This window comes from Hippoglossus stenolepis, chromosome 17 (genome assembly GCF_022539355.2).
Source record: "Hippoglossus stenolepis isolate QCI-W04-F060 chromosome 17, HSTE1.2, whole genome shotgun sequence".
Lineage (NCBI taxonomy): Eukaryota > Metazoa > Chordata > Actinopteri > Pleuronectiformes > Pleuronectidae > Hippoglossus > Hippoglossus stenolepis.
In genome coordinates, this window is record NC_061499.1 from 5939337 (window position 1) to 5953531 (window position 14195).

The window sequence follows — 14195 nt, forward strand, 5'->3', positions numbered from 1 at the left end:
TTTATAATGTATTGTATACCTCATGTATATGTATACATCTTATTATAATTCATATATATACTTGCATATCTTTATACCTTTATACATTTATTCTTACATCTTTATTTGATTGTACTATATATAATATACTGCTATTTAGTACACAACGGTGAATTTATTTTTACCCATTTATATATACATATATGTGTATATATAGCACATAGCATTTTATACCCATATTAATTTTCTATACCATACCTGCCTATATACATAATTTTATATTATATAATATGCAATATAATAATATTTGAAATTGATGGCAGCATTACGGTAAAGCAAAGTGCACTACATAATATTCCAGGTATTTTAGGGTTACAGCGCCACATGCTGGTCTGTTCTTCTATAACAGCCTCACACACATCTGCCTGCATCAGCCTTCAGGACAATTCATGCCACTTGATTGCTTCTCGTGGGTCATTATAACTATTTTAGTAAATTCAAATTCAGCCTTTAACTGTTGTCTACTCCGTGTTGAGTTAAATCCCTCAGTGCACACATCCATCCATTACTTACACCATTCAGCACCGTGCTGGATTATTGTGTGAGCTATCAGAACTCAAATTAATTTAAAATCAGTCAGAAATAGACACTGTTCAGCTGCTTGTTGAGCCTGAGCTCTGCCTCACAGCGGAATTAGAGGCTTTATTGAAAAAGTTAAGGCTTTATTCCCTTCAGGCTTGAGTGGGTCTGAGTAGATGAGGATTAGGATTAGAATGCCTATCACTTCATTTACATTACTCATTTAAATTGGGTGTTACGGGCTGGATTTCACTTCCCTTTTATCTCAAACACGTGTTGTGTAATAACGACCTGGAGTCATTTCTTTTCACTTATTCTCCCTTTCTTAAAAAGCACCTTTCCTTATTTGCACCATGCAACACTGATATGGAAAACACTGTCTCCAGTTCACTCCACTGCCCACAACTTCTTAATTGCAGAGAGAGTGCTGTTAACTTGCCAGGTTGAATGAGTGTTACTCTTACAATCCCCATCTGCTGCACCGCCGGACCAACTGAGGCATGCCATTTGGAAATGAGTTTCTCCATAATCATCCAGCATAGTGTGTTTTTAATTTGGACAAGGGAGCAGTGGTGGCGAGTGGGTGGAGGCAGGTGGAGCGATGTGTTCCCTGCTCTTCTGCTGAATTATACATTACCTCCAGCAAGAAGGTTGTGTTTTCATCTGCGTTTATTTGTCTAGTTTGTTAGTTGAACAAAATGGATGAATTTTGGTGAAAGGAGGTGGTGTGTGTCAGGAAAAGACTCAATTTCTGCGTGGATTGGGATCCAGGGACATTGTGAGTTCAGGCGTTTTCAACATTTTCATGAAGATTCATGGATCTTATTTTTTTATGACCAGGCATATTCAGGAGACTGATGTGTATGAGTGTGTGTGATTTGGTGCAGATCAAAATACAAATCTGGATATAGTGAATTTAAATGTGGTCTCACAAGGGACTGTTGGGCCTTGGCAGATCTAGTTAGAAATATCTTTTAAATAATTTCCTTGTATCCATGGAAAAGTTCGGGAAATTCAAACGCAGGTGTGTGAATATGTGTGTGCTCATTGTGTGTGTGTGTGTGATGTTTGTGCGTATCACGGGGGCAGGGCTGCCTCCTCAGCTGTCCAGAGGCCCTCACCTACTTGAGAGCTCATCTATCATCACTGATCACAGTAAATAAAGAAACAACAGAACGTATTGATCGCATCAAGGCCAGCTGATGGAAAACACATCGATTTGAAACTCGTTCTTTTCATGTTAATGTCATCGAACCTTATTGAGACAAAACATTCTTGGAGACGCCAAAGAGCCTCATTCATCACACGACGGTGCAGAAAGAAATCTCATCACAGACACTTTAGGCCGTCGCACAGTCACAGAAGCAACTGGAAAGCAGCAGAAATGAAAATTCGAATGAAATATTCAACATAAATGGACGGCTGAGTATCTCATTGCTCTGGTGTGTCTCGTGCAGCAAACTGTAAGTGAGGCCTCTGACATGACAAACATCAGGCAGCACAGATTACCTTGTCAGTGACAGCAGGGTCATGGCAACACATCGTCTCATCAAAAGCTGCAGGGGCTTGAACCTTGAACATGGGAAAAGTGTGTGTGTTGGAGGGGGGGGGGACTTAAATGGAGATTGACAGAACATCCCTCATGAGGAAATACAAACCATGTAATAATTATCAGCTGAGGGGGTATCAGGACTAAAACGGATTATAGAGACACCTAGTGCATTATGCACGCTTTAATTAAATATGCACTGATCTGGTCCCTCCAGGGCTAAGTTCAGATGGAGAGAGTGAGAGGGGGGGGGGGGCAGCAGCACGTAAAGTCTATTCAACCACTCGCAACAATCAGGAAGTCTGTACACCAGAGAATTAGATTAGTGCATAACTGAAGATGTCAGGAGGAAACGGGTGCTGATGTGAGTCCACCAATCAGCAGCTGCTATTATTACATCATCTCTGAAGAGACAAGAGACTTCATATTATATGATTCATTTCATACTTGAGTATATACGTGCTCCTGCCGTTTGAATGAAGCACCAAGTCGTACCCACACAAGTCACCAGTTCCTTTCAGGGCTAACATGGTTCAAACCCACACAACTATAAATATTTTATTTCTAGTGCAGATGCCATTGTCATCGTAGACACCAAATATGATGCACAAGACAGCTGGAGTATTTTTGTTTGAAAAACCACATGAAGTCCTGGGTTTGAATATTCTGCTCACTTTAAATTTCATTTCACCGGAAGGATTGGATCAAGCAAATACAGATATTAGACTAAATGTGATATTGTATCTGACTGAACATTTCACATTTGCAAAAATCTAAAAGTAAATAATTGTCAAATCTAATAAGATAATATAAAAAGCCTGACAGTATAAGAGGCACCAGCCAGAGAGGTGTCAGTGGTTATGTACGATGCCCTTCTCCGTGTTGCTATAGCTCAGGTCACCAGTGGCCGTCACCGCAGGAAACGACAGAGCAGGAGAAGGTCAAACCCAAACGAGCCGTAAACACTTCAGTGTCAGAGACATGTCAGCGGCCCTGGTACCCGCAAACCGGCTCAGGGTCAAAGACATGGGGGGCTGTTAAAGGGATCAACACGTCTCCGAGGACAACTGAGGATCCATTTTTACGCTTGTTGCTTGGCAACAGAGGAGGTGGGGGTTAAACGAATACAGTGCTTAGTCATGAAGGATTTTATGACACTATAAATTAGACAATATTCATAAAAAACAGTGTTTGAAAAAATGTATATTTAATTGGATAGTACATTTCAGCTAATACCTTAAGGTCCGTACAAAAGCAGTGTTTATTTGTGTTGATGCTCGACTTCTCAGGTTGCTGGTGTAAAAGTCCATGGGTGGAAATACTCAATGGTCTTTATTTACATGTATCAGACAGCGTGCAAGTGGGTGACTGCTCAAACAAACAAGACTGTAGCACCGTCCTGCATGTGTCACATAAAGTCAAAAGGTAAAATTAGATACATTTGTAGTCTACAAGTATAAATATTAGCAGAGAGTCATTAAAGATGTAATGATTCAGAAAAGACAAACACTTTAGTTTTATAATACAGACGGATTTCTATGTTAACACAAATACACTTAAAAAGGAAACTAAAATAACTTTTTGGGGGGGGAATGTCAACACAAAGGCACAGTCACGTGACTTTGGCGTTAGTGTCAGTGTAAAACATGAGACCTCAGGGTCCAATGAGCAGAGCAGAAGAACTTAATACTGTGATCACTGCAGGGAATTCGTAGCCTGGCTGTTTTCTGCTGTGTGCGGACAGTGACCGGGCAGGTTCCTGCACGCGTTACATCTTGGGGTCCTCACACAGGGTGCACCCGGGCTTCAGGTCGGCCTGCCTCTCCATTTGAATCGTAACAGAGTGGAAGTTGTAGGAGGAGAAACACGCCTGTGTCATTTCTCTTAGGACAGTCTGAGCATCCACCGACTCGTCTGCGGAGAAGAGACGAAGGAAAACCACAATAAACTGTTGTTAGATCCCCTTATATGTGCAGGTAATATTCCTTTTAGAATTCATTCACAGTGTTAAAAGCATTTAATAGATGATTATTGCATCATAAAGCAGCTCTAAGCGTGTTTGTCAATGATTATAACTGCTCCTATGAAAATGTAGTTAACATTTTTACAACTGTGTTTTACTATGTTGTTTTTCATTATCCGTTTGTAGAGCCTCCACAGTCTGTTACCGTAAAGGGTCCACATACAGGGATCCACAGGAGGAGTCGACAGGTACATCACAGTGTGTTCTACATAAGATTTAAAATAAAAGGTGCAGGACTCTCTCACCTATGGCTACATGGGCCGTCAGCACAGCCTGGTTCATGGTGAGGGCCCAGATGCGGAGGTTGTGCACGGCTGTGACCCCCTTCACCGCCAGCAGGCCAGCCCGCACCTCGCTGTACCTCACCCCCGCTGGAGTGCCTGAGTAACGCATGGACAAGACACAGAGACAAATAGTGTAAGTATAAGACTGAGAGGGAATATTTATAGATGGAGATAGTAGAAGACTGAGATCTCTTATGAGTGCAAATATGCAGACGTTAGGTGGAATTCCATGATTCCATCCACCTATTTTCAATTTGCACATAAAAACATTATGACTGGAGAAACAAATTTTGGCAAAATAGCATGGTTAAAATGTTCCTTTCATTGGAAAAATAGGAAATTACAGACAAATACACATATACAAAATATACAGTATGTAAATAATATAAACATCACAAAGGAAAGCAAAAAAAGAAACAATACAAAACATGGAAATATCCCCCGATCCATGCCACGCACTCTTGTAGAATATCAGTGTGAAAGGTTTTAAGATTTATTGAGAGTAAGTTGAAGTAGTGAAAAACTACCTATAGAGTTTGTTAGGAGTGAGCCGATCACTCACCTTCCATCAGGACGATGAGGATGTCTCTCATGATGGTGAAGGTCGTGCATAAGACGAATATGGAGAACAGGAAGGTGCAGATGGGGTCAGCGATCTTATATTCCGGCTAAAAAAATAAACATCAGTGTTACACAATATATCACGACACACAAATCAAGACACGGCAGGAAGACACGTATGACAAAAACAAACCACACCCGATTCTCCAGACATTATCCGAAGTTCAATGGCGGAGACTGGTTACCTTGAAGAAGATAATGATGGCGCTGATGAGCACGCTGAGGCTCTGGAGGAGATCTCCCACCACGTGGACGAAGGCCGCTCGCACACTGGCGTTGGCCTGCTGAGCCCTCCGTCCTGACAGGAACATAACAGGGCAGTAAAGCCAATTATACAACGGATTAAAAGTCATTATATATTCCATTATAGTGTCGCTATGGTGGATTGTAATGAACCCATAGTCGAGATTAGTGTGCACAGGGGACTGAATCGTAAGTGAGGGTTCAAAATAATGACTCGAGGTCTAGAAACACACCATGTTCTGCTCCTTTCTGCTCCACATCTGCGTGGTCGTCGTGACTGTGGTTTGAGATCTGATCGTGTCCTTTTCCTTTCTTGTCACTGTGGCTGTGACCGTGTGAGCTGAGCCCGCCGTGACTGTGGCCGTGGCCCGACTGGTGCAGGGTGAGGGCCATGCTGTCGAGACAGGAAACAAGGTAAGTGTTAGCGCTGCCTCACATCGAGATGGTTCCTGGTTCGAATCCACGTTCAGCCGCATGTGGTCTTCATAAGCACCGTAGAAATGCCGAGAAATGAGACTGGTCCGGTCTACATGATAGGTTCTACCATCCTGCCCTTATTGCCCGTCACCTAGCAACAGAGCTGCAGTTGGACATGATAAGAAAGTTTTAACGCCCCTTGGTTTTTTAAAACATTTTCACCGTTACTGTGTGGTTGAGTTGAAGCGTGACATCTTGGACATCTTGTTAGTTGCCTGCGCCATTACCTCTTTGACAGATCATCACCGACGTGCAATGAATCCTGGGATAGGTTGGGAAGGGGAAGGATCCACCCACTGGGGGTCTTAATTTCTCAGGGATGAAAGGACGCATTTGAAAAATCAAACAATCAGTCTTCAAATGCCGCCGACCAAGGATGCAGTCCCTTTATTGAGACGCACCTAATATATCGGCCCGGTGATTCGCTGGCGACCTGTCCAGAGTGTTCCCTGCCTCTCACACGATGGATGAACTTCAACATCTTGAAGAGACGATGAATCTGATGTTCATCATCATCTCAAACGATGACTGTCGGTAATGCTCAGCTCTCCGTGGCCGACTTTAACTGAATCATAAATGCTCAGAGAGCCGCTGTGCACTGATAAAAGCTGCATTAATGAGAACTGAGTGTGTGTTTTTACTCACATTATATTGGCCAGCACCGCACAACCAGAGGTAGCGAGCATGATAGTGCCGTCGATGGTGTAGTCGTCGCTGATGAGGCGCTCCACGGCCAGGTAGACCAACACTCCTGTTACCAGCCAGATGGTGAAAATTGACAGCAGAGCGCCAAGGATCTCTGATCAGGTGAAGAGGAGGAGAGAGACGAATAAATCAGGAGGAAACATGATGTTTTTGAAAATCATTTGTGGTGCAGCTCTATAATCTTGAAAGCAGCTAAGGCCCTGATGGACGAGTAGATGTTACCTGCTCGGTGCCAGCCGAAGCTGAGCTTGTGTGTGGCCGGTCTGGAGGAGAGCCAGAGGGACAAGAGGCTAATGACGAAGCTGGTGAAGTCGACCAACAGGTGAGCGGCGTCCGTCATCACCGCCAGGCTGCCTGCAAAATACCCACCTGCACAGAGACACACACACACACACAGATAGTGTTGTTTCAGTGTCACATCACTTTCTTTAAAGCTCAATTTGCACTTGTGTGAGGAGCGAGGAGGAAAAAAAACTTATTTGGGGAAAAGGAAGAAGGCTCGAGAGAAGAATATGTGATTGAGAGGAGGCGGGTGAGAGGAGAGAAAACACTAAAAAGGAATGGAGGGTAAAGGAAAGAGGAAGAAGAGGAAGTGAATGGACGAAACAAAAGCCGTTTTCAGGAAGTGTTTTGAAATTGGATGTTTAGATGCTTTCACAACAGGAAAATGTCCTTCAGGTTAGGGGTGGCGTCTGGGTAGAGCAGCAGGAGGCAGGACGAGACAGGAAATCACATGTTTTTGTTGACAGCACATCAACACAGGCGTCTGCCCTCATCGCCAAAAGCTCTAGAATCTCGTTGTCCTTCGAAGTGTCTTTTACACTTATAGCTCCTCTTTTTCATTCTGAGATATTTGTGTTCTGCCACTTTTGCTTCCGTCACAATGCCATATTCTCACATGGCCTAACTCTGATATTTCCCAGACAGGAAAAGCTCCAGAAATTGTTGCGTTGTCACACACAGCCCCCTCTGGAAAATGTCAAGATTTGGAAAAGGCAGCAGAGGGAGGAGAAGTAAGAAATGATAGACGGGACAGATCTTTAAAAAATGACCTAGATCAGTTATCTTGTAATGGAAAATGTGCAAGGTATGAAAATATGAAAAAAGAAACCAGAGACAGGGATGAAGGATTTAAAGACTCACCGAGGATTTCACCGATCATGAAAATCAGGCAGACGACGGACACCACGTACAGCCTCTTCCTGGCCACTTTCTTCTCTCGTTCACGGTCCTCCTGAGCGTGGCTGTTGTCATGGCAATGTTTGACACCACCGATACCGTCTCTCTGGTTGGCCGCGCTGGATGAACGTTAAAAATCAGAATGAAGTCAGTGAAGTGGCAGATAACAGTTTTCTTTATCGTGTCTTCTTGAAGTGACTTTCTTAGTGCTTCCAGGAAAATGTATTCTGTTGTCATTTGACCTTTCAGTTATTTCTTTCGCTCTATCGATTAACTGATAAACTTGGACTTTTTATGTTAGTCTAATGCAGAACTTTGTATTGCTTCAGTTATTCATCTTTAAATCTGTATTTATATTTGGCTTCAATACTCTGCCTCGGTTACTTGTGTCTTTCAATCACCTTAAACTTAAAATATCTGTATTGTCAATATCTCCATTAGCACATACTTCTTCACAGTGACAGCTTTGTAGTAGTTCTGAACTTTCATCTCACTGCAGTGAACTTATTCTTCACTCATTTTTTACCTTTTATTATTCTAATGCGCTTGTGTTTGACTGTTTTGTGTAATACTGGATGCCTACATTTCCCTCGGGATCAATAAAGTATATATCTATCTATAGATAAACAGATATTAGTAAAAATATAAAACAGAACATACATGCATCATCTAAAAAATTATATAAAAAGGAGAGAAACTAAAAGAAAAAGGGGGGGAAAGTGTTTCTTATTGTTGATTGAAATTTAAAATGTAAAGTTCTGTTGTTTTTAAGTGTCTCTAAGTCTTGATATAATCTTTAAATCCACATATAACTCCTGTGAAATGAAGGCGGTTGTTTCCCATCTTCCATTTACGGAAGTGAACTTTAAAATTTAGTATATTTCTTCACTCCTTGTGCACACCTCCCTTTGTTTTTAACCGTGACGTCACCACCAGGGGGGGACCGGATACTGAGCTGCACCAGCACCAGTGGAATGAGCTGGATGAGGCAGTGCGCACGCGCAGTGCTGCTGCCGGCAGACCCCAGACCAGTCCCGTGTGTAACATCACAAACACAAGGAACGTGGGCAAAGACACAGCCGAGGAAACCATTTCTTCACACTGGATTAAAAAAAGGTTTTAACCAAAAACTTTAGCCTGCATTTGATTTAAGGTCTTTTATTTAAACTCACAGATAAAGTAAACACAAATAAAAGCTGTACAATAAGTTTTCCTCATGATAAATGTAAGGTTCACATCTTCTTCTGCTCCAGTTTGACTTGTTTGTTGTTGTTTCTTCTAAAAAAAAGTGAGAAATAAAAGTTTTACCTGTGCGCGCTGGTGTAAGTGTGGCTCACATCTGTCACCAGGGGAACTCTCTCCGGATCCTTGTTTCTGGACATGACTCTAACTGAAGAAAATCCCTCCAAAAAAATACAAAATCTAAAACAAAAGCTAAAAAGAAAAAGAATCAAACTTAAAAATGAATTTAGAGTGAATGAACCCTAAGTTGTGTGTCTGTGTGTGTGTCCTCTGTGCTGCTGCTTGACGGGAGTGTTGCAGCAGCCGGGGCGCAAACAGCTGAACGAGATGCAGCCTTGTGACTCACTTTGTTTGGCACCGTGCGCAAACGCTGCGCCCCGGAAAGCACTGAGGATGAAGATGATGGTGATGAAGATGATGAGGAAGATGATGATAATGGAGGAGGAGGAAGGTGATCAGATCCAGGATCAGAGATGTGGTGGTAAAAAGTTCGAAAAGATACATATCTCTGCACGGTGTTAAACAACTTTAACGTCATGTTCCTTCCTAACTTTAAACTTTTGAGTAATTAGCTGATCAAGTGTCAATATCAGTCCCAATACAAAGCCCCGCCCCCCTCCTCTGTCCAGCCGGCACTAAGTGATTATGCAATCAAACATAGTGCCGTGCGCTGCGGCCCCGAGGATCACATGCTCGCAGGTTTCTGATCCATCCAGAGTTTCTGGGTCAAATCTCATTAAAAAAAAACATTGTTTCATGTGATCAACCAAAGTCTTTATTGATTAATTCATACGCTTTGATCAGGAATGTTTTTGGCCAAGGTTGTGAGTAGATTTTGCATTTCAGCCTGAATCATGAAAAACAAATCCTCACACCAGTGATGTAATAGTAAGAATTTGGGCTGTGGGGAAATCCGCTGAAAGAATGAATGGTTCTTACACTGGTTTATAATCTCTGCAGCTCTGAAATGTGATGCTCTAACAGGTCCTTCCACAATGTACCACAAGGTGGCGCTAATGCCACGTGTCTCCAGTCCCACTCATCACTATTAAACCGTGACAGGAGAGAAATTGTATTATTTTTTCTTTATTTATCATCAAATAAAACAGGCAGGTGGAGTCAGTAACTTCCTTTTAAATCAAAGCTTACATTCATCGCAACGCATTCAACCGATGTTATCCAAGTCTGGAGAGTTGTAGAGTACAATATAATCTTTAAAAGCATTATGTATATGTGTATGTATACAAAATTAGCGTATGAGATTTGGAGCACATATTTAAAGTTTTCACAGATTTTCTATTCCACGAGGTAGATAATGTTCTGAAATATGAGCCCGCTTCCTTTTTAAATGTACACATTTACATTTACGACAAAATTATGCGGTTGCACAAAAACTAAATCCTAAAGAATTGTTTTCTGATTCTATCATTTGCACCTTGTTAAGCTTTATGAGGCAAATTGTGATTTGTGAATATGGGCTGCACAAATATAAGTTTGATTGATTGATTATTCATATGTTTTGTGTCATTAATCTGAATCTGCAAAGCCACTAGTGAAAAAATGAAGATATGTGGAGGAAGGTTATATTTGCCTCTGAAATGTGTTAACGAAAATACCAAAGTTAAGTACAAGTACTTCAAAATACTTAATATACTATACTTAATTACAGTACTTTTTAGTTACTTTGCACCACTAATAGAGGTGGTGGAAGTATTAAAGTAGTAAACATTGATTTAAAAAAGTTGTCAATCATTCATATCCGCTCGCTTACAAAGTGACCTGTGAGGTCACAGCACTTCTGTCTCTGACAGCAGCGTCGGGTTCATGAGACGATCGCACACGGACACTTGAACACTGCTGTTTTTATTCCCTTTGAGAGCCGTGACGTTTGCTTTTCTTGAAAAGGCCTAAAAGTGGAGTGAGCTTGACTCTAAAAATAGCCGTCAGTGTGTCAGGTCTATTTTGGTGGGTAGTGTCTATGGACTCCAGAGAGTGGGCCTGTGTTTGGTTTGCCAAAGTGTTTGTGTGTGTGTCTGTGTGGTGTGAAAAGATGGAGCGCGGTGGTTGCTAGGGGCTGCGGAGCGAGGGGAAAATGGCACGAGAAGGGTTAGTTACACATGGCTGTTCACACTGTTCCCAAGACCCTGACCCTGAAACACTCACCGGCTCCATGAGAGCGCTGCAGCACCGTGTGTGTGTGTGTGTGTGTGTGTTGTTTGTGTATCTCATGTATATGCTCTGTCCTCACTGCGTCCTCTTTCAAAAGATCTGACAAAAGATCAGAACCATTGAAACTAAGATGCACAACTGTTGTCACCATGGAAACCGCCTGCCTCCTCCCCTCCTCTCCATCCTAATAACCACTGTGTGTGTGTGTGTGTGTGTGTGTGTGTGTGTGTGTGTGTGTGTGTGTGTGTGTGTGTGTGTGTGTGTGTGTGTGTGTGTGTGTGTGTGTGTGTGTGTGTGTGTGTGTGTGTGTGTGTGTGTGTGTGCGTCTGATGAAAGGCCCCAAAAGTGGTAAACAGCTCCAGGTCAGGCGTCGGGACAATGCACTGACGTCAGACCTGCTCTGTCACAATTAGACTTAAGTGAAGCCAGTTCACTTTGCCACGGACCTGAGGGGGTGATGGTTGAGTGACAGACACCCCCAAAAAAAGGAGAGAGAGAGAGAGCAGAGGGAGGGCGGAAAGAAGAGAAAGAGAGAGTGAGTTCCTCATAAGTCCTCAGAGGTGCAAGGGATCTCACAACAGACGAGGCTGTACGTGCATCTACAGCTGAGAAGACGCAGCACGGCAGAGGGTCTAAATATAGGAAAAACTAGCCTAACATGATGGAAGTGGTCCTAACCAGACTGCGGGACTTCTCCTGCAAGACCTCCACCTTCAACGGCGGTGAGGGAGCCGGACAGAGTGCATGCAGGGAAACACGGACGAGGACGGAGCACCTCAGAGACACGGCTGGAGGAGAAGGCAGCAAAATGGACATCGAGAGTGCACTGGCCTGGCTGAGGAGAGAACTGGTAAGACTGGGACTAAATAGACTGTGAATCACTCATGCGTAGTACTTTTCTCTCACTGCATTACAGAGGGAAATATGATACTAAATTATAACAGGTGATGCTACACAGTGTTTTGCAGCTTATCAGACCACTTATGTTGAAGATGTGCAAAGTTATCCTGATTTTTACATGAGGTCATCAATGCGTTTGACAATAATAATAATAATAATAAGTTGCAAACAGCTGAAGTCCTGTAAGTTCTCCTGTCCAGAACTTGGGAGCCATTTTGTATAATTAGTGTCTCTTATGTTTGATTAATTAAAGTGGAGCTATATGAAACTTATTCTTTCTTTTATAAATGGAAGGTTGAATTCAAGAGTAAAGGAAAACACCCCAACTCAACTCAACTCAATAGAGTTGAGTTGGCATGGCCTGTGTTTACCCAGAAGCTTATGGCAAGAAATTTAAGCTCATGTTATCAATATTTAGCTCAATATTGTTTTCCAATAAAAATATTAAAATGATTCATGCATTTGTTGTTGTATTGTTTTTGTAAAAATACTCTTTTTAAGTACATTTTGCTGGTAATACTTGAAGAATTATATCTATTTTGAGTATTCCTATGCGGCGCTATTGCTTTTTTTACTTATATAAGTAGAGGATCTGAATTCTTCATCTACCACTGCTGTGTCTAATATGTTGAACTCTTTAAACTTTATACACTAAACTCATATCCAAGGTATCATAATGCTGCTAACATTTCCAGAGGAGCCATTATAAAGAGAGATAAATATAAAATATATTACTCAATAGCTGAGGAATGAGATTATTCTTGAGCTACTGTGTGGTCGTCTGACAACTGTAAGATTCCAGTGAGGACAAAAGCATTTTATTGTCTGTTATGTCAAAGGTCAGAGGACATTTGTCACATGAACAAAATGACCCCCTGGGACACTGAATGTGTTTTTATGTGAGGAGCCCAAGTTATTGCCTTTTTGTTCCTAAGATGCATGTAGGTCATGTTGTTACAATGTCAACCCCTTTCAAACCATGCTCTCCACTCAAAGAGGCCCTGTGTGTGTGTGTGTGTGTGTGTGTGTGTGTGTGTGTGTGTGTGTGTGTGTGTGTGTGTGTGTGTGTGTGTGTGTGTGTGTGTGTGTGTGTGTGTGTGGTTGTGTGTGTCTGTTTGCACCTCTGTGACCAACTGTGTGAGGCTCATTGTCAAGGCTTAATATATCACTCGGCATTTAGTGCATTCAGGCAGACAGCTCGTCATGGTAACCGAGGGTCGTGAGGCACAGAAACCACACGTCTGACAGTGAGAGCAGAGGCTCGACCCTCTGAGCAGCAGCAATGGACCAACGTTTCTGAAATCGACTCATCGTAAAAAACTTTTAAACTATTGTTTTCCATCCCTGCCTCTTGTTTCTTTCTTCAAACTTCTCCCCTCCAGTTGTTTTCAGTGCTGACGCTCTCTCGACCTGTTTTATCTCCGTCCACCAAGCTGACAGATATATAACTACTTTGGAAACCTGCTGACACCAAACAGAGAGTAAACTAAACTTCAAGTGTAGAAACACTGGTGGAGTGTCCCTTTAAAAGCCTGACTGGTCCAATTACATCATTCCCATTATGAAATCGTTTCTACAACTCTATCTCTGTGATGAATAGCGAGTAGAACTGGCCGGTGTTTCGTTATCCACACGTCGGCTCTTGATTAAGATGCGACTCTGCAGTGGAACGGTGAAGAAAACGTACTCGTGCAGATGCAGCCAAGCACAAACACATAATCTGGTGTTTGGCGTGAGGAGATCTCAAACTCCCTCAAAGGAAAACGCTCGTGTTTCTTCTCTCATTTCTCCCAAGTGTTGACAAAGGCAGAGTAAAACCGGCGTCTTTCAGTGGGAGCCCAGTCTCAGCCGGGTGCTGTAATTACGAGAGAAAAGAAATGCAGATCGGACCAGATGGGTTCTTTTTTTTTCTTTCTTTTCGTCTGGGACATTCCTCAGGACAAACTTCGGACTCTGAAGTTGGTGGAATTCTGAATATCTTATTTTACAATGCTGGCAATTAGACAGCCGTCCGTAAGAGAGGGAAGAAAGAGCAGAGATTTGCATTTGAAAGACGCTCAGATCAAAAATAGCTGTGGCTTCACACTGAGCCTGAACCTGGTCATGTTGAAAAGGAGAGAAACTCAGGTTCATTTCAAGTTTGTGATCATTAGATATCTGGTCCTGTATGTCTGTTTTCTCTCTATCCATCTTTAATCTAGACTGATTTGTTCCCTGTGTGCAGATGGAAATGCGTTCCCAAGAC

General features: G+C 42.3%; 1 protein-coding gene across 1 annotated transcript; it reads right to left on the bottom strand.

Annotated features, from left to right (window-relative positions):
* Positions 1–3290: 3290 nt before the first annotated feature.
* slc30a8 (solute carrier family 30 member 8) lies at positions 3291–9280 on the bottom strand. The gene is made up of 9 exons (XM_035182025.2): positions 8948–9280; positions 7604–7758; positions 6683–6829; positions 6401–6554; positions 5512–5672; positions 5221–5333; positions 4977–5082; positions 4376–4510; positions 3291–4021 (listed from the first exon to the last, which is right to left on the bottom strand). The coding sequence occupies exons 1-9, from the start codon at positions 9019–9021 to the stop codon at positions 3876–3878; spliced, it is 1191 nt and encodes a 396-aa protein (XP_035037916.2). The 5' UTR covers positions 9022–9280; the 3' UTR covers positions 3291–3875.
* Between the last annotated feature and the right edge of the window lie 4915 nt (positions 9281–14195).